Consider the following 21,708-nt stretch of genomic DNA (forward strand, 5'->3'; position numbering starts at 1 on the left):
ATCCACCGTGCCTGAATAAGTCGAAAAATAACCTGAAAACTGGAAAAAAGCGTGTACAATAGTTTACGGCTCGGGAGCTAGTGAGGACTTGCCCGGTCCCTATGGGGTGCACCCCAGGACCATAGGAGGCCATTTGAATGCATACTCGTGCATTGGAAGGGGCATGTGATTCTATCTAGAGGCCCTCCTATGCTTAGCGAGGGTTGTGCCAAGAGAGCCAAGAGACGGGCAAAAAACAGGCAGGGAAGGAAGGTCCAATGCATCCGGGGACATTACCCATGGGGCCTAGTAAGATCCGGGATGAAAAAAAGTCGTCGGCCTCAAGGAAGTCGAAAAATGGTGGCGCCCCGCACCAATTGCCATATGATACAACCCGGGGTTGTGGGAAGCCCTTAAAAGACACACTCGTATTAATAGAGACAACTTCAAAAGAGGAGGGAGGGACAACCCTCACATCAAAAAGAAAGTCGTTAAAAATGAAATCAAATAAGGTGAGAAACAATCACAAAATGATTGTTATTGTCATTGAGTCTTTTGAGTTCCACAATGCAAACTCCGACGTACCTAGGAGTTGTAATGTACATCTCTGAAGGAGAAGGTGTGCATTGAGTAGTAAATCAGTCGACAATCAAGACCTTCGCATGTATGTCATGAGTGGCGTTACAGCTTAGCTTCCAAGCATGCAAATCTGTTTACTTAAATTCAAATTTTCCATGCAACAAAAAGTTTGTTTAGTCGGGAATCCATCACATAATGCAAGAAAACGAGTCATCTGAGGAAAATATATACAACCTTACTGAGCTTCAATAGCTCTTGATAAAGCTTATTTGGTACATCAAATCCATTACAGAAGTCCTTAAGCGCGACAAATTATACACGACGCAAAGAATTATCACACAATCCGAGAAGAGAACAAAAGATACACAGAAGCCATGAATGAGCAAGAAAAAAATCCCTAATACTTACAATCCTGCTGTTGGTCAAATGGACACACAATCAATCATTATAGTCGCACACAGTAATCTGCATGTGCTGATCTTGATCTGGTACATACTGCCTGATAAAAGCCCGTCTCCACCAAATCTCGAATGCTTTCTGAATATTAGGACAATCATCTCCTTTAGTAAGAAACCTATCAAACCAATTCATCAAAATGCTCTGCTGCTGTGATATAGGCAGTGTAAGAATGGTTTGGCTAAGACCATCTTCAACAACTTTCTTGTCAACAAACCTATTAGCCCTCTTCATCCACCCGAAATCCTCATACAGAGGTTCAAGCCACGTGGAAAGAAGAGAGTAACGTGCCTCCTTTGGCACCAAAATATGCCCTCTTCCGATGGCAATGCATAGCTGTGCAGTAACCCTGCTAATCTCGTGCCTGTACATGGTTGGGATTTTTGAATGAAGAATAGCAAGTTCCTTTTGATCAGCCCACAATTTTACAAACTCATCCCCCATCTTCTTGTCGATTAGGATATCAACAATCCACTGCATATTATCGGCTTCACGGGCTATCTCGGCCATTATAGCACCTCGCTCTTGTCTACTTTCATCCATGCACGTAGCTTCTGATAGACAAAGAATAAGCGCACTCAGACACCGATGGCAGAGACTGTACAAAGTATCTCTGGAAACATCAATTTTGGGACCATAAGTGCTGAAGTCTGCAACATCTTCCCTAAGCAACCTAGAAATAAGAGACTTCATTTCTTTACGAGCTTTATCATCTTTAGCTTGAAGGACACCAGTAAGCATTTTCGTGAACATATCCTCAGCTCTTGTAGATGTAGATGGTTCAGTTGATACTCTCTGCAGCACATCTTCACTCACTGAGTCATGAAGCTGAAGCTGATTAAGACATGAAATAATTTTCTCCTCCTCATCTTCAGACCATGGAACTGCTTCCAAATACTCTAAGCATGACAAGATCCCAGTTTCAAACAAAATGGCTGCAGATACCTGGATAACAGCCCAACATCCTAATTACTTCATCAGAGCAAAAAGACCATTACAAGTTCGAAAAGTGATCATATTTTCCCGATATTTGCACTTTGCAACTGAATTCAACTGACTGAAATAGAAGTAAAAATTGAATTCTGTGGTGACAACTCACAACTTTAAGTAGATGATCATCCTCTTTCTAACAGTTATGATTTGCCTTGGGCTATCCTTGGCTTTACCAAAAGAAAGCCCGCTAGACAAAGCTAGGTGCCTCTGTTTATCCTTCATTAGGTGCTCTATAGAACCAATTTTTCTTTCTTTCAGAACATCATCATATGTATCCTGATCTTACACGCAACTCACGATAATTTCCACTCTTCACCATCTCAGCGCTTATCCAGGTATTTTCCAATATATATTCAACTCGGTGATAGCAATCCAAATTGCAACTACTACATATGTGCTCTACACGGACTCACTCCACATATTCAATAAGAAAACTACAAATATCTGAACTTTTAGATTTCTAAATGTGACATAGGAGACTAGTGAGATCTGTTTCAAGTGTATTTACAAACATACCACCATTGACTCATGTTTCAAAGATTTATATACCAAGCCATTCTCATCAAACACAGGATATGTTTCCAAGTACCACACTTGGCCGTAAATCCAAATACTTTCCATGTTTCTGTCCTAAACTGATGTCTCCCAGCATGTACATGGAATAAAGCAATTGAGCTAGGTGTGAAACATGAAATAAAGCCATGATATATGAATATAATCGTAATCGTCGCATGACCAAATAACAAGTACATTCATCCTCTGCTGTTCTATGTCTAATTAACAACATAACCTCAATAAAAAGGATACATCATTTTCTTTCCAACATTTTGCAACTCTCAGCACTACAATTAATACCATCATTAACAAATAACAACACTATCAACATATGTTAAACTTTAACTCCCCATCAAATTAGCATAGACAGAATAACATATGAACAATTTCAACTAAAGAACAACTATTAAAAAACAAAACAAAACAAAACAAAAAATGAAAGGTAAATTCCAAAAAAAAGGACAAACCTTAAGCAAGCCCAAAACTTTGGTAACATCATCACCCATCAATTTCTTCTTCAAATCATGAGTATACATCAAAACAAGAGTTTCAACATAAATCTCAACATCATCACAATCACAAATTTCAACTGAATGAGTAATACCTCCATCACTCAATTTCTCAGCAAAAAACCTACTTTTTTCAGCTAAAACCCTTCTATGAACATCCATTGATATCTTAAAACCATCTCTTCCACTTACAGTTAATTTCACATCACCATCTCCAAAACCCCCCAAATTATTACTACTACAATTATTACTATCACCAAAATTAGGGTTTTTCGACAAAACCCTAGCCAATTTATCCTGCAACTTTCTACGATTATTATCACTCGATTGTTTAGACTCTCTAAGTTGTTCATCTGTCATCATTTCGAAAAGGGTAGGTCGAGAAAATGCAGGAGGAGAGAGAGAAAGGGGTTTAGAAGGTGAAGAAGAAGGTGAATTTCTGGAATTTGAGGAGAGAGAAATTGATGGGTCTGAGATAAAACCTTGTCTAATCATGGTGGATACTTCTCTAGAAGACGCCATTAAAGAGGAGAGAGAAAGATCAACAGAACTACTGGTATAAATGAAGGAATCCAAGGAAGAAGAAGAAGAAAAAAAAGGGCAAAAGATATGAAAGAAGTTTTCAGATCTGTGATTCTTTATTTCTGTGTACTACTGTCTCTACTACTGTAGTCTGTACTGACAGTGAAAGTAGTAGGCAGAGTACAGAGATGAGTGAGCAAAGAGAGAACTTCACTAATGCTTTAATGGTTTAGTATTAATGGTGTGGGATTTGGTGATAATTTGCTTACATTAGAAAAAAGGGCACCTAATGGAGTAGATAATATTTGAATAATTTGATGATTAAGGTTTTGTTCTTTTAGGTTCAACTAACGGTTGCGTTCACTTCACCTGAAAAAATCCAAACTTATTTGAACTGAATTTATTAGACTTGATCGATTTTTATTGGAATTTATTTTTGAATGTTGTGTTAGACCTTATCAGATTTGATATGAACTTATCGGACCTTAACTATTTTTTTTTTAAGGTGAAGAGAATACACGAAAGTGAGCTGAACTTGACCGTAACCGTAAAAGGAAAATAGCTAAGTTGAACTGAATTGAATAAAACTAAAATTATTTTTCAAAAGAACAAGGCCTAATAGAGTGCTACTCCTTCCGTATCAAATATGGCACCGTGACTTGTTAAATTAGCCGGTGTTCTTTTAAATAGACGAGTATCTCTTATTGTGAGAAAAACTTTTATCTATCCATTGGGTCAACAAACCACTATAAATAGAAATAAATAATAGTGAAATCCAACTCATCAATTTTAATAGTTTTTTAAATTTTTTATTCCTATTTGATTAACTACCCACCGAGTAGATATAACATTGCCCTCTTATCTTCACTCCCTTTGCTTATATAAGAATATTAACTGAGCCAATCACTCCAACTACCAATGGTGTACAATTCTTAAAACTGATTATGGCCCTGTTTGGTGATTAGAGTTTAGAGTTTAGATGTTAGAGTTTAGAGTTTGTGGTTAGATGATTACTTTTTTGTTCAGAGGATTTGACTGCTGATTTAAATAATTGTTGTGTAAAGGTGTTTGATAAAACTTAGCTGATTGTTTAGAGTTTTGTACTTTTTAGAGCATGTAAAATGACATTTATGGACATGTTTTTTTTAAAAACAAATTTTAGTATTAATTATATGGACAAAATAATCATTTGTTTTTTCTCTCTCCAAAACTCTCATGAAAAAGCTCCTCTACCCAGCTTTTTCAAAAGAGAGTTTTGATCAGAGTTTTCGGTACAAAACTCTCTTTAATCCTCTTTCTCACCAAACACCCAAATTAGAGTTTTTATTGGTCAAAACTCTAAACTCTCTCCAAACTTCTAAACTCTCTCTAAAACTCTCTCCCCCAAACACCCCCTATATAGAAAGACAAAAGGCACAGCTGTAATTATTATATATGTATGGATTCCCCCAATCCTTAAGAGGACATCAATTACAACATTAATAATAAATTGCAAACGTAAAGAGTAAGTGATGATTGGCATTTATTTTCATCTGTCATCTATTAGATTTTGTTTTGAGAGTTGGACTATAAGATTTTAATTAGAGCATAAATAATTAGTATATAATTAAGATCATGGATTCAATACTTGTAATTATAATGGAGAACGTCACATTAAGGGTAGACTATCAATGCCTTTTCATATGAGTACTCCATATATAAGTTGCCTTAGTCCTTAGAGAAATGTTCTTCTAAACTCCATGAGCAATTACACCTACTAGTAACATCCGGCGCATAGCTCAGCTGGTGAAGTGGTATAGTGGTTTGCAGAATATACCCTACGTTTCAAGTTCGATCCTTGTGATTGAGTTACTATGAATGGCGGCTATATTCTCCTTTCCTAGTTGAGGCACATGCCGCGACTTACCACCTCCGTGGTATTGCGGGGCCCCTTAGGGTTGGGGTTCAACCTTTTGCAAAATTGCACCTACTGGTCCTTTTCTTTAATGAAATGACTAGAATTGCGTTTATATAAGTGACAAAACAAAAAAAAAGAAGGAAGTTGAAGTAGGTGTGAATTCATTGCACAAAAGTTAAAAGACAAATACTCTTTGGATTATCAAATGTGACATATTAATCCAAACATTACATACTACAAGGAATAAAACAAGCAAAATCTTATTATTTCCCCCCTACAGCTACATCTTTTGACAGAACCAAAGGAACACAACTTTAATGAACAAATCTGATATCTATTTCCTTTTTTTCCTAGATAAAAACAAAAAAAATCAGAAGCTCTTGAAATGTAGCATGATCCTCTTAAAAGATATTTGTTTGAAGATCCAGCATTTCAGGGTCTATGATTTTTGCTTCCTTCTCTGGGTCAGTGGAGAAAGGAACTTCAAGCTCAGGAGGATTCTGAAAATTTCCACAACAAATTCAGTTAAGCACGTCAAAAACAGCAAGTTAAGCCATATTATGAATCAGAGATTATGTTCATAAATCATAAATGTCTTTAGCTTGATGGAAATCACACAAATTTTAGTTCCGATTGTCACAAATTATAACTCCCCCTGTCCAAAATACAGTATTGCAGGACGCCTAACGCTTCATAATTAATATAGAATATGACATAATAAATGATCCTTCTAAGAAAAGTTATGTTTTATGCATACATGATAAGACTACCCAATCTCCATCACATTGATTTAAAAAAACAAAGTACATGAAAATTTAATCATAACACTATGGGTGGCTTTTTGCAAATATTCAAAAAATGGTACTTCATCGCTAAAAGAGGAACTAAAATTTTCCAATATAAGTTGACGAGTTCTCAAGTAGAATGCATGCATGCAATAATATCCCGCTCTAACTTTCCCCTCAAAAAAGTAGAATGCATGCATGGTAGTAAAATGAGAGCATATTTTTACCACGCAGCGAACAAGAGCCCAATTCATTCCGCGGAAGAATGGATGTCGCTTAATTTCGTTTGCACCTTCACATGCCCCTAACCTGTCCTTGGGGTTTTTCTGCAACAATTGGTATATCAGCTGTTTGGCATGTAGACTCACCTGCAACAAGATCCAGTTTAGCAAACACCAAAATGTACACATTATTTCTGAATTCTTGCAAATATCAAAATAACAATTGCTGGTTTGTAAGTCATGCTCTAACTTGTACTCCCTTCAGTTTCCAAGTTCTATTCATTCGCCTTCTATTACAAGTCAAAGTTAGAAAACTTTGATCATACTCGATGTCATATGGAAGCTTGTTAGATTCATTTGTATGCGTGGTATAATGATATGAAATTGTTATAATTGTCACTGATGAAATCAAAGTTATTAATGGTTATAGTTGTGTTGGAGACGGCAGATTCCAAGTCAGTGGACCTAAGGGACAAACAACGATTACTTCCAGAAACACACAGCGCTTACCGGCTTATTACTTGGATATTTAAGATGCTTTTGAAGCACATTGGTGAATGTCTTTTGCCTCGTTTTACCACGGAAAGGCGTATACCCATAGAGCATCTCATATAAGAGTATTCCTAAGAATAAGAAGAAACACCAGTTACTGATTAATTTAGCAATGAAATTAACCTTGATCATCAATATGAAGCCCTAAACATCTCCAAGAAGGGCGCAAAAAGCATTACCACATCTCTAAGCATTAGCAGATCTCAGAAGTTATAAATCTTCCTAGTGCAGTTATAGAAGACAACACAAACATCTGATTTACATATTTTGGAACAAAGTCTAAGGAAGTTACAGGCGTACAGAACAATTATTGGCATGTTAACGTAACAGAAAATGGGCAATGCATTCAAGTTTCAGGATCAGCTCCTTGTGCTTTCAGACACTCATTGAGGACATAACATAGACAGAAAAGAAAATCACCTAATGCCCACCAATCCACTGCACTTGTATGGCCTGCCCCACCAATAATTTCCTGCAGTCAAAACAGGAAGAGAATGTCATGGACCTAATGATAAAGCTAAAGGTGGAAAGATTACATTGATATTTTGAATCTATCGCTTAGAAGATACAGACGGTCCTTCAAGTGAGATAATTATTTCAAGATACTGTTACAAAAAAAACCAGTAATTTAAAGAACATATACCGGAGCTATGTATTCCTCTGTTCCTACAAAAGAATTTGATGCTCGCATAGGTTCAGCCAAAAATATAGGAGTTTGTTGAGCCTTCTGTTGCCTTTTCTTTTGGTTGATATCTGGAATCAGCAACTGCAAACAGCCACCAAATTAAACAATAATCATATCAGTATCTTTGAAGATAAAACTCCATATTAAGCTGTAGTATATAAGAGTACCTGTGGCATGCAAGATGTCAGACACGATAGATCAAAATCTGTCAAAGCTATATGGCCATTGCTTTGAATTAGGATATTCTCTGGCTTTAGGTCCCTGTAAATTATACCTGAAGACAACAAAGAAGATCATAACTCATTGTCTGCCCACCTCCAAGTTCATATACGATTAATATTTTCTATTCCGAGTAAGTAGTCACTCTACCTTGGCAATGGAGATACTCCAATGCAACGACCACCTCCGCTGCATAGAATCTACAAAAGTTGTACTAATATTTCAAATTTGAAAAACAACACAAAAAGAGAAACTTTTGCACAGGTTGCACCGGTAAAATATAAGTTATGGTCAAAACAGTAGACATCAATTTGGCATTTGGTCTTTGGGTAAAAGCTATGCCGTAGTGTAGTGTAAATATAACTGTTAAATCATTCAAGTGAAAATTTAAGTTTACAAAAGAGAGCACACTCAAAATTTACCTTACTGCATCTTCCTTCAAGACCTTTGTTGGTTGTCTATCCAAAAGTAGAAAGAGCTCCCCACCAGGGCAGTAGTCAGTTATCAGACAAATGTGTGTTTTCGTCTGCAACGTTACCAAACATTAATTCCAACAAGAAATAATTGTTTTTAGAATGAATATGCATGCAGGCAAAACTTATAGCCACTATTTGCATCTATAATGATGCTTTTGATAAGGAGAAGTGTGAGCTTGGTTGTCCTAACCTGAAATGAAGCATATAATGCAGGGAGGAAAGGGTGATCAAGCATATCAAGAATTTCCCTTTCTGCACAAGCTCTGTGGACCTAAAACAAAATTGCCAGATAAGGTACGTTAAAGACAACAATTGATATGGAATGATATGTTTTAGAATCAGTGAATGCACGACTGGTCGTGAATGCCATCAGTACAGTCTGTCATGTTTCCCAAAGCCAACAACTGAAATTAATGCACAAAAATACAGCTTTTTGATACCTTATTACGGTTGAGCATTGCATTTTTATCCATTGCTTTCATGGCGAAAAATTCACCTGTTCCACACAATTCCACCAGATGCACACTGCAAAAGTTGAGGCAGTTAACAGTTAAGACAGAAGCCTCTAAAGATATAGAGTTGAATATTGCAAGTTTGCAACTCAAGGAACTAATAGAGACCTTCCAGTGTCACCAGCTCCTAGAGGCTTCACTGGTTTAAAATGTTTCAAGCCTATTGGTTCTCCACTTTCTATGACCTGCAAATAAAGAGTGATTAAATGAGATACACAATTTTATACCTTTGGTTGAAACAATCATTTTCAAAAACATAGTAGATAAAGCAGAGTTTCTCTGCTTGAATATCCCTGCATGCCTCGCAATGCTGCGGGCATAATTAATATACAAAAGATTGGATGGAAATCCAATGCCGAAACAGAAAAAAATTAGGTCTTCAACCTAGGAATTATCCCTTCTTTGGAAACTTGTTCTACTATATCAGCACTTATCTGAACTTGATTAATTTTTGAATTGAAGTTGGCTAGCCCTTGTGTGGGCTTGTACAAACATACTTTTCCTGAAACTTTCTTTTGTTGAAGTAAAAAGACAAGTCATCGCAAAGAAGCTAAAACCCTTTAGGTCCCACCTTTTGGATGGCTTTCCATGAGGCACAGTCCTTCCTGTGGGGCTTTGGTTGTACAACATTTGAATGTTTAGCCCACAAGTCCTCAGGTTTCTGCATAGGACATACAACAAATTCATATAGTCAAATGTGAGGTCAGAGTCATAAAGAGACAAATGATCTATCATGTCATACACTCCTATTGCTCACCTTGTTGGCATCTGGGAGTTCTCGAACTGCAACATCCACATTTTGTGCAGTTTCTTTAATCTGAGTTGCAAGTAGTGATTATGTTAAATTCTAGACCACCTTCACTTTTGGAGATATAATATATATGTATGCATATGCCCTTTAAAAGGGTGGCGACCCCTGGACCCCATGACCATGTACACATCTACAGACCTTTGGCAGTCAGTAATGATGATAAAATTTATTTGTGAAAAAAAAATCTTATGTCAATATCCATAATAATACTTGTCCAACACTAAATACCTTCACAAATATCTATTACCAACCTTAACCACTTGCGAGGTGGTATCTAGTGGTGATAAAAATTTATGAATAAAAACAATGAACTCATATTTCCATTACCATGGGCATTGACATAAGAACTTTTCTACAAAATTACTAAATTACATATAAATTCAAGGAAATTATCATCATTTATTACCAACTACAAACAAGCCATTTAAAATAAAAGAATCCAGTCAATAGTACTTGAACAATGGCAAGAAAGAAGGTGTTAATTGATTTGAATTGCTGTTACCAGTTTCTCACTCTCTGTAACAGCCTCTACCGGGATGCTGTTTTGAAGCGGTTCAACATGTTGACTACCATCTAACTGAACCCCGATAAAGTACTGAACTTCTCCCTACTCACAGACAACACACAAGGAATAATTAGAGAAAATCCAAAGAATCAATACGTTGAAAATATAATCAATTCTTGAGTAAGTAAACAAAGTTATACCTTTTGGTCGCGCATGGGCTGTAGATGGAACACATTCCAGAACTTTTTCCCTGAATTATTTTAGAGGTTAATCATAAGCAACTAACGTACTGGCAGGTATCAAAACTGAAGCTTCTTTCATGGTTAATTCTTGCAGGTTTTAGATTCTTCATGAGCGTCACATGAAGAACGTATATATATATAACATTTAAATTTACATCAGTTTTTTTTTTTTTTACTACCACATAACTACATAAGTCCAATCTTTTAATCAATTCAGTACTTCTGTTTGGTGTAGTTCATCAGAAGTTAGAAAATACCAGTTTTTGTGTAGTTGATCAGCTGAACTGTAACTTCTGTTTCGTTGTCTATTGCATCTCTGATTTTACGTACTGTTTCTGGATCAGTTTCAGACCCCTGGAGAAACCTGTAAAGTTGTGCGATTTCAGAAAAAGTGTTAAGCATAATGTATACTGAGTTTTGAGATCTTGTGAAACCACCTAAAGGAAAAAAATTGACCTAAAGCTACTTGGTTGACCTACCTGCAATTTCTTCCCAAAATTTCTTCCCGACTGTACTCAGTCAGCTCTAAGAAACTATCAGATGCAAAAATCTGCAATAACAGTCACAAATAAGATAATCAAGTGAAACAACTTTCTTATATATTGAGATTTTCCAAGATTGTTATGCAAGAAAGATGAAATCTTACAATGGGATTATCAGGCAGCCTTGGATCAGTGATCACAAAATTTTTCTCTATACGTTCAAGTGTGGTAGCAAGATCAATACCCTTTCTCATTTCCCTTTTCCTTACTTTATCATCTACACTGTCAGGTCTCGTATCATCATAATCGTAAGTATAATCATCATCGTCAGTACTTCCATTATCATCAAATGCTTCTTCATCATTGACAGGCTCCTCGCTGGCCTTACTTTTCTTTAAAATGCTAATATACAATAAGAGAAAATCTCAGAAGTTTCTCTAAGAACATATACTATATCGAATTGATTATATACTACTAAAATGGAGAGATCGTTGGGAAGAAGAGACTGCTACCCCATGAAAGAACGGCGTCCAGATTTTTTAGATTTCTTCTCAGGCACCTCGCTGAGCCGTTCCAATGACATACGTCTAGTTGGAGGTACATGTTCTGAATTTCTCCTCATTTGAGACTGTGATCTGTCTTTTTCATCATTGCCACCTGATTTTCTTCGGAAGGGCCGATTTCCTGATTCACTTAGAGCCCGAGGCCTTTTCACTGCCTGCAGTAGCTCATTCACTGAACTAGCTGCCATGTCTTTCTGGCGGGCTGCAGAGTCATAATATTCATATGCATCATGGCTCATGCATAGCAACATGAATGCATATTTTGTTCCACTCAATCAAACAATATTTGCACATGAATATATTGTAGAAATAATCATAGCATGTTTTACGATAATCCCATTAGTATTTCCATTGGAAGAATATGATTGCTCTAAGTTTACTATGATATGGAAGGTCTTCTGGCGGGCGCCACAGTCATAATGTTGGCATGCATCATGGCTCTTGCATAAGAAAAACAATGCATCTTTTGTTCCACTAAAGCATGTCATCTGATCACATGAATACATATATAGCAGAAATAATCATAGCATCTTTTAGAAGAATCCCACTAGTATTTGCATCTGAAGAATATGATCACTTGATGTTCATTATGATACGCAAGGTCTTCAAGAGGAAGCATGAATGCATATCAGATATGAATCTTACATGTCACCCCCAGAATATCTCATAAGTGCCCCCTTATTTTTATAGGGTGTCCCCGGCGCGCCCTGAGAGCATCTCTCAGTTTCGAGAAAATAGTCTCAATGTTGGTCTTCTTAATGCATACTGATACTTCCTCCGTTGAGTCTAATACTGTGCTTCAGGCAGGTGAAAGCACAAGTAGACAAGTACAGATTGTGACTTGGTAATTAAGAAAAAAAAAAGATGAAGTTATATGCCACTACATGTGATAAGATTACCTAATTTACTAACCCCAGCGAACTGCGTTCCAAAAAGACGCATTTGTACATACAAATCGTATACCTTTGGACTAACTTAACAAAATTAGGTAGCAAACTTGTTCCCATAACCATACTCATAAAACTGATTAGGTAACATAACACTGGATAATGTCATCAGCTAACCTATTATCAACTGTCTTTTCTCAATTAAGAGGCTGGACCCAGTTTAAATTCTATATGCGAAATGACATCATTTAAAATGGAAAAGAGAGCTTGTAAATGTCCCCATTGTTGAGTTGTATATGATGTGATTTATAGATGGTGAAAGTATATCTTGTAGAAGTAAACTTACCATCATATCTAATCAAGGATTCTGGCAGTCCATTGGGACGGACCATCTTATCCTTAGAGCCTTCTGTGTGCTTGCTCACCTCCACTTGCATCCTGCCATATCAGCATCCATATGTAAGAATAAGATAATTATTTTGTGTTCCATCACTTTCCTCCATCTATTATCACAAAGCATGGTCCTAACTAATTAAACCGTTATTATCATAAAGGTAAGTCAAAGATTAAAGATAAATCATAAATGTGAGTTCAGGGTATTAAACACATATAACATGACATAAAGACTTAAGAGTACTCATCAATGCTTTACTTAAAGCTTATCTTTTATTATGTCAATCTTCAGAATGTGACAAAATCACAGCCTCCAATCAGAATTCAGAACATATCAACCCTGTACTAATCAGTATTATCACATCTAATTTTTTTATTTTCCCTTTTCACCTCACTTCTATAAGATATTAACACAGTATCTTGGTAAATATCCTAGCTTTATCGCCATCACATAACATGAAAGTCAGGCAACTGACAAAAAAGCCCTCTGTCAAGTTGCTATTAAGCCAACAAGAAGACAGAGAAATGAAAAAGAGAGTATTCTTAATTTCTGATATATCACTTCAGGAAGAGCTTCTATTATAATTTGTTTAGTACTTAACATTTCCTCTACAATTTTAGTTGTTCCACTTTGACTTTCGCACTATTATATCATACTTGATCATATTTTTTACATATGTCTGAAAACAAATATTATTATGTAAAGTGTTATTTACTGAATTTGTCTAAATATTATATATATACATATATATATATACATATATATACATATATACATATATATATATATATACATATATATATATATACATAATATATATAATATATATATATATATATTAATATATTATATTATATATATATATATATATTCAAAATATCAATTTAAATGAAGTTTAATAATAGCTTATAAAGATATTAAAAGTTAAAGGCTTAAAGCTATGCTTGGGAAGACTTGAAATTGAAAGCGCAACAACTAAGAGAATCAAGTGGGAGCTCAATAGCAGACCTCCCACTTCCAATTAGGAGGTTGGAGTTCGATTCTTATCACCTTCAAGTTGGGATATTGTGGTGGTTTTCTCCTGGTTTTCTTATCTGATAATAATTGAGATCTCCTTGTGTATTGGGATCTCCCTTAGCCTTATAGGGGCTATGTCATCTACGGCTATTTAATTTCCAACTCCAAAAATAAAGAGCAATCATTGAGAAAAAAACGAGAAAGTATATGAGTTAAAGATATTATTAGTCAAAGTTGTGCATCGGCAAATGTGAAAATCAAAGTTCAACAACTAAGAAAACCAGAAAGCAGTGTGCCTTTGGAACCCTGTTTATGTAGGTAACATGTATATGGACCTACAAGTCACAAAAGTAGCTGCATTATGTCTGCTGTTGGCTTCAACATAATATTAGATCTTTGAGCTCCCATGTTTAAGGTATATATAACTCAAGGTTTTGATTGCTTTCAACCTCGACTTAACTCATAGGTCCAACATTTCCTAAGATTATAAGTAAATGTGCATGCTCTTGAGCCCAAAAACAGCACAGTAAAATTAGTATCAAGTAATACTCACCCAATGTATTTGAGGACTTTTCCTGCTTCATCTTTTATGGGTGCAATTGTCAGAAGGTTCCAGAAAGGTGTGCCATCTTTCTTATAATTCAGCAATCTCCCACAGTAATTGGTACCCTTCTGTAAAGTTTCTCTAATTTTATCCAATTCTTCTGGGTCTGTATCTGCTCCCTGTAAAAACCGGCTGGCCCACCCAAAAAAGAAAACATGAAATAGAATTAAAATAAAAAATTCTATCCGTTATGACAGTTAATGTTGCAGTGAATAATTAAGGAAAGAAGTAAAAACTTGCTCACCAGTTTCTGCCAATAACCTCTCTGGAGTTATACCCAGTCATCTTAAAAAAACCTTCACTGGCATACAGAATTGGGTGATCTGGTTTGCTGGCATCTGATACAACAAATGTTTGCTGAAATGTTGACAAGGCATCCTTCAAGTCTCCAGACACTCTCGGGATGTTCCTACTAAGCCCACCGTCGGATGAATCACCTGAATTCCGAACTGAGCCACCCGATTCCTTCCTCGAGTTTTCGGGTTTAGTATTCGTTTCATCCCCACCTGAAGTTCTGACGGTCACACCCTGTGGCTTCCCAGTTTCATCATCAGTTTTAAGTACTAAACCCCACTCAGCTGCTCTCTGCTCAGCCTTGGCAGTAGTAGAACCTTTATGTTTCGGTTGATGATCATCCTCATTTAAACTGGATATTGCTGCAATGGTCTTGTTGGTTGCTGGAGTCGGGTCAGGTAAAGCCATCCATGAGGTGATCTCATCGGGCACAGGCCGACTTGATTTGGGTTGGAGTTTCAGGTCGTCCTCCTTAACCTGCTCAAGCTTACTACGTCCTTCCTCCCAGCTTTCCCATGTGGATGAGGACTGGAAAATTGAGTTAGTTGGTCTGAAAGAGTAGGTAGAGGGATTGAATACTTCCAATGAGCCTCGAGAGTCTCTTGAATAGGATGGATCAAGTGAGGACTGCTTGCTTGGACGATTCGGTTCCATTATCTGCTCATAATATGTATCAGAACTATTGTCAATAAATCATGCTGAATCTCGACAGCAATTTTCTGAATTGGTAAGAATTAAGATTAAGACCGTCACTACCTTTATTCGATCAACTTAAATAGTTAAGCGAAAGTTCTGGGTTGAGGGAATGAGGAGAAGAAAAGCAGCAGATGATGAAGATGAAAAATGCTCAAGTCGTAAAAAATGCTTCTATGAAACACATACTAATGCCACCTTAGCATCTAACACTCTCCAAAGAATTTAGTGGGAATACTATACAAGAGTCATAATGCAGCCAGAAAATGACAGGAGGGTGGTGGATGTATATCACAATCTTAGACAAATAGGGCAGGAGTTATAGTCTGTGGGGTTCGCCAAAGAGACAAAAGTGATAAAGGAAATGAATGAGTTGGAATGTACATGATATTAGTGTACAAGGGGCCGAGTAATTGTCACAATATTCGTGATCAAGAGTAGAAAATGCAGGGCAGCTTACCTTCCAAGGGAAATTATGTCATCCTATGCAGAGAAATGCAATCAAAAACCTGGTTTATGGAATCGAGGAGAGACAACAAAATCAAAAAAATATTAACCAACGAGATCAAGTAGGAGCTCAATTAGAGCGCTCCCACCTCACCCATGGTTCAGGTATTGTGGTGGTTCTCTTCTGAGTAGAACTCCCGGTTATCAATCTAAATAGCAAGGTTTTCTTGTGAGTTGGGATCCCCTACTCCCCCCCCCCCAACCGATAAAGTGCCATTCGTGATCAGTGAATTTCCGAAGAATAAATAAAAAACATTAGCCTGCAAAATAAGCCATTAAAAGACCCAAAATTTATCCTTTAGATATAACAGATGAAATATCAAATTCTATGACCACAATGAAGAAATCATCTATGCATTAACCACATCAAATTTCTGTCATTGCAAATTTAATAGATATGCCCCACTTTATGGGCTTGTTTTGATGGAACCTTCTCCATATTATAAACTGTTTTGGTCAGACAACTTAAATGACAAAGACAGATAGGCAAAATAACTGATCTGGAAAGAAATAAGAGCAATAAACTTTTCCATGAATTACATGACAACAGTCAAAATCTTCTTCACATGTTTACAGAAAGAGTAAAGTCAGTAAGAGTAGTACCTTGAGATGTAGATTATGAATAGACTCGACGGCGAATACTCTGATGATAAGTTACGCAGGAGTATATATAGCAGTAGCATAAATGAAGAAGAATAATTGTTCTCAACAACGACGATGGTGCTTCAGTGGCTGATCAGAAAAAGAGCACAAAAACACCACACCTCCCCCATGCTTTACAGAGCTAAACTTCACATGGCACTGCTTTCTGCCCCATGTCCAAAATTTGCACCAGATAATATGTGTATAATTATGGCATAAGACAGCTAGAATCCTACACTCTCTCCTCTAATTTGGGGGGAGAGATGAAGGCAATTCAGCAGTACTATAAGGACAGTAAGTGGCAAAGACAAACAAAGAATGGGAGTCTTTTCATGCACGTTCGATATTTCAGGCTCTTACCGGCAGTTGGGTTGCATCAAAATTCTTCCCATTCTCCTGCCTTAGCTTATTATTGCTCAATTTGACTAGTCAATTATCTAAGCTAGATACAAAACCAAACTATATATAGTACCCATCTAGATTCTACACCACATGTATGCAAGATATTTTTGTTCTGTTATGTAATTATCAGCTAATATTTCTCAATTTGGTAATTACAAATCATAATGGAACTACTTATCTCCCACACGTCACATATCTACATCAAAAATGGGAAGCATACCAATCGAAAAGATAATAGTAAGTAGCCACCTAAGCTGGTATTAAAGCCTATTCCTCAATTCTTCTATATACATTTATGTACATTTCCTTCATATTCATGAAAAGTTTATGAAGGTTAGCTATTAAGTTTATGAATGTTGATAATATAAAGGTTACAAATTTATGCAAAATAATTGATAGATGGAGACAAGTTTCGATTCCACGAACCAAGATCATGTACAGATTTTATTGATTAAACTAACCAGCATCCACAAGTAGACTTGGTTAGTTAACTCCTAATATACCGGCTAAATCTATAAAAGTTGCATATCCGCACAAAAGGTAACACAGTATTCAGAAAATAAAGAAATATCACCTCCCAGGAATCATCCCTGTTTCAATAATACCCAGGGTCCTAGAAGGCAGGGAATGGGGTAAATTACATTCGGGACCACCATTTGCATGGTGCTGCAGAAGAATATATTCTTGATTTTGCAAAAACAAATGTGCTATGTTACCCAATAACCAAATACTTCTCTAATTCAATGTAGACTAATAATGAACATGCTATATATTCGCAACGATTATGCTGTATAGTCATGAAGGATAAGGATCAACAGATCATGTTCACTTCGAACAAAGGGCATATTCATTTGGAACACCATGCACATAATACTCTACGGAGAACCACATAATAATTGTAGAAATATATGTACCAGTAGCTAATGTCTTAAGAACTTAATAGAACGCACACAAGGTAATGCTAGCGATTGCGTTTAACATCAAAATGCCAACTAATGATCATAACTTCACATCTCTAGAAAGTTGAAAATAAACACCACTGTAACAATTTCAACTGTCATCCATAGTTAAAAATATTAAATTGCTGAGGACATCATCGAAAAACATATAACTTCTTCGGACTTCCAATTATATCGACCACTATGTTGATTAAATCGTCTTCACTAAAGGGTAAACATACAATTACAATGATTACAATTAATCTAGATTATGAAACTACTTCATACAATATATTAAACCACATCTCAACATATTTGTCAGCATACCATTTAATGAAATCAAACTCCATATAAAATTGTAATTTCATCTCAAGAGAGGACACAATATATAATCTCTAACAATAACAGTGTCTATTTATTTTCTTGTCTGTTAACACTTAACAAAGTAAATTATTTGACATACACATCATAATAGTAGTGTTACACACAAAGGCTTGATAGTATACTCGGAAGCATGATGTGCAATATAAACTCTTCTAATTATGATTTTTTTTTTTTTAATAAACAAGAATAAATCCTCTAGGCTGCACCAACAAATTGCTTGGGGTAGGAATTGGACCCTAGACTTCATAGGGTAGATGGAAAAGCTCACAACTTGAGTCAACCCAAATCTCAATGCTATTTTGTATACAATATATGTTCTTTATAATTTGAACAGTATATCTTATACTCAAAACCAGGGGCGAAGCTATGTTGGGCCTAAGAGGGCCATGGCCCCTGCAGCCCCAACATAGATTTGAAGAAAATCAATGGTTATATCTTGTTTTATAGGCAAATTGGCTTCCCTTAACAACCATGTTTAGAATTCTCTATTAAACTGGCCCCCATCCACAACAAGCCTGGCTTCACCACGTGCTTTCGAAAGTATGATGCACAAGTAAGATCTGCCAAAAAACTTGAATGAACTGGATTCACAATAACTTATTTTCTACCATCAAAAACCATTATATAGTTTAGTTAGCTTGAGATAGTCACTTTTTATATAGTATGTTTTTGCATGATAGTCAATTTTCTGAAATAGTCGGTTTTTGTACAATATAATCGAGCTATTTTTTTCTAATATAGTCCGTTTATGTGTGATAAAGTCAATACGAGTGCATAGTGTGAACCCGATCCACGCAAAACATTTTTGTAAGATCTAATCTGCGGACGTACGAAAACAGAAAAATATCAAATCACATATAGTTGCCAAAAATCTCCTTCAAAGAGGGGCCCAAACCACGTGCAATAATAAGAAATCCATCAACCTAAACAACAAACTAAATAAAGAAACACAAGATAGCTCTAGCTCTTATCTGCTTGTGATTGTCAAGTGCCTTTCTCCATCTCTCCATCAAACCACATCTTTCATATTCATATCATTGATGTTAGCCACACAATCTCCATTTTTGGTAGGTTCATCTCAAATCTGCTTTTTCTCAGTAGGCCCAATTCTGTTGGTCCCTATCGATGTTGGGCCCAAAACTACAACTTCAAAGCCCATTAATTTTGCAGCTCATCACCTGTAAATTGTAAACAATAAATTCAAAGATAAATTCAAAAATTAGCATGAAAATTTAGGGAGAAATTAGTCATAAAAACCCTAAATTGAAATAATGTAAGCGCTAAATTGAAAGAAACTACACTGAGGATTGGAAATTAGAGCTTTAACTGAAGAAATTGAATCGGAAATTAGGGTTTCTTCATCTGCTAATTTGGTGAATTTCGGAACTTTACTGTTGAGTTTGCAAAGTTATGTTCATACAAAAATTATTTTTACTGTTTAATCAAAAAAAAACAACCGAACAAGTGAAATAGTAAATAACGAAATTTACAAAGTTGTAAACAAGTGAAAAATAGCGACGTGTGCCGACGTTATATTCTTAAATTGCACAGGAAATTTCTAAAATTTTGGCATCCGCAAAACGCGGTACGTAGTGCTTGGAGAAATGCCTAAATTCTCTAGACAAAATGATGTTTCTTGATCCTATTACATTTTTGTAAGAAAATAAAGTAAGTTTTAATAATACTCCCTCCGTCTTTTTTTATTTTTATTTGCTACATTTTGCCATTTAGGGATGTTTCAATTTATTTGCTACATTTGCAAATATTTCCATATATAGTACATATGTCCCACACTTTATTTACAAATTTATCATCACTCCCTTCTTGATTTTGTAAATGTTTCCATATATAATACATAGGTCCCACAATTTACCTATTTTCTTTTTTGTTAATTCCATTTATGTCAATGGTCCTCACTCCCTCCTTGGTTTTTGTGAAAAAGTGTTTGTAGCAAATAAAAAAAGACGGAGGGAGTAAAAAAGAATAAAATGAATAAACTTTATGTTGTTTTCTAGAAATAGTAGTGTTATTGTCTTTTTTTTTTTTTTTTACTTGCAACATTTTCTACTTCAGAAATTTTTTTATTACTTGCAACCTTTCTATTTTTAGCAACTAACCTTATATGCATGATACACGTGCGAATTGAAGTCAGAGGATGAGTGATATCTGCCTTATACTTTGTAGTTTGTTAGATCGGTTTCCCCTTTTTTATATAATAAATTGGGGTATATTTGTCAAAAAGGATGGACATCAAAGTTCGCAAAAAAATCTTTATATAATAAAGATGTGTTTTTTTCTTTTTCTCTCCTAGCATATGAGGTTTTCTTTTTATCTCTATTTCTCTCCTCTACTTGATCCATGTGCAAACCCCAATATTGCAATTAAAAAAAGAAGTAAATGACAACTGGTGTACATAAAACTATTAATATTACATAACAAATTAAATGATAAATGTTGTATATACGTGTTTACTAGACAACACCCGTATTTTTTTTTACCTCAAAGTTATCAAAAATTTATGATTTTTTTAGCATGAACCAAAAGAAAATTTCACTTCTACCATGATAGAACGGATCTTTTTTTTTTCAATTTCGGTTCCTCCTCGATTCCATGGTGAACCCTATAAATTGGGGGAGGGGTTGAGAAAGAGAAAGAGGGAAAAGGTAGTTGCGCGTGCCGTGGGTGGCTATTGGGCTAGACTGTCGTGTTTGGGGGGACTAGGGAGGTGACATGGGTGGGTGCGGTGGGGTAGGGTACTAGGGTGGGGGTGTTAATGGTGGATTGGTGGGATTGTAGGGGAAGGGGTGGGGGCTGACATGAGGTGGTGGTAGTGGTGGCTAGGTGGTGGTTATGGTATTTATACAAAACTATTAATTTTTTAGGTAAGAGATGATCATGTATGACCTAGCCTAGTCCGAAAGTGTACCGGTAAGTTTTATTAATATAATCAAGAGGCTGAAATAATTGGCGACCCATCATGCTATCGAACTCGTATGGATTTTCAAAAATGACATATACTTAATATACAACTCAACATTGTGCCTATCATGGCAATTATATAGGGCAACTCGATCGTGCCAGCGCGACCTTTGCATTATTGCATATATAGCTTTAGGTTACATGTTAATATTATCACTAAACTTTTGGCACTAATTTGTGAAGCGAGGACACCAAGTTCAAGGCGATCAAGGGTCGGTCTGTCCGGACGGCTTTGTCCAAAGAGTTCAAATTAAGCTAAGGGATCGAATTGAACCCTGATTGAAATTTATGCCCAAACTACTACAATTAGGTCGGGATGGTTCGGAGTAAAATAAATAATTTTTTATTGAGTTCATATGGTACAGTTAGTCGGACCTCTGGGTAGAAGCCCTGTACGAAGACAGTTCAGACGATTTCTTCTTAA

The 21,708-nt window shown here is 36.0% G+C and overlaps 2 protein-coding genes across 3 annotated transcripts; both read right to left on the bottom strand.

The window, feature by feature from the left end:
• Positions 1–773: 773 nt before the first annotated feature.
• Positions 774–3,870, bottom strand: LOC104900200 (BTB/POZ domain-containing protein At5g60050). The gene is made up of 2 exons (XM_010687571.4): positions 3,030–3,870; positions 774–1,959 (listed from the first exon to the last, which is right to left on the bottom strand). Exons 1-2 carry the CDS (start codon positions 3,591–3,593, stop codon positions 997–999), a joined length of 1,527 nt encoding a protein of 508 aa, XP_010685873.2. The 5' UTR covers positions 3,594–3,870; the 3' UTR covers positions 774–996.
• Positions 3,871–5,665: 1,795 nt separating this feature from the next.
• Positions 5,666–17,021, bottom strand: LOC104900201 (phototropin-1). 2 transcript variants are annotated; one of them, XM_010687572.4, is made up of 23 exons: positions 16,543–17,021; positions 14,690–15,396; positions 14,395–14,577; positions 12,777–12,868; positions 11,493–11,745; positions 11,145–11,382; positions 10,978–11,048; positions 10,756–10,862; positions 10,457–10,506; positions 10,254–10,358; positions 9,698–9,757; positions 9,512–9,601; positions 9,049–9,125; positions 8,869–8,953; positions 8,619–8,699; positions 8,375–8,478; positions 8,103–8,152; positions 7,901–8,007; positions 7,692–7,814; positions 7,469–7,520; positions 7,007–7,119; positions 6,503–6,643; positions 5,666–5,990 (listed from the first exon to the last, which is right to left on the bottom strand). In XM_010687572.4, the coding sequence occupies exons 2-23, from the start codon at positions 15,391–15,393 to the stop codon at positions 5,892–5,894; spliced, it is 2,985 nt and encodes a 994-aa protein (XP_010685874.2). In that variant the 5' UTR covers positions 15,394–15,396; positions 16,543–17,021; the 3' UTR covers positions 5,666–5,891. The 2 variants fall into 2 exon arrangements, with proteins under 2 accessions (XP_010685874.2, XP_057252070.1); XM_057396087.1 differs by lacking the exon at positions 16,543–17,021 and adding an exon at positions 15,496–15,851.
• Positions 17,022–21,708: the final 4,687 nt, after the last annotated feature.

The sequence above is a fragment of the Beta vulgaris genome, chromosome 7, assembly GCF_026745355.1.
Source record: "Beta vulgaris subsp. vulgaris cultivar EL10 chromosome 7, EL10.2, whole genome shotgun sequence".
In the NCBI taxonomy this organism is placed as follows: domain Eukaryota; kingdom Viridiplantae; phylum Streptophyta; class Magnoliopsida; order Caryophyllales; family Amaranthaceae; genus Beta; species Beta vulgaris.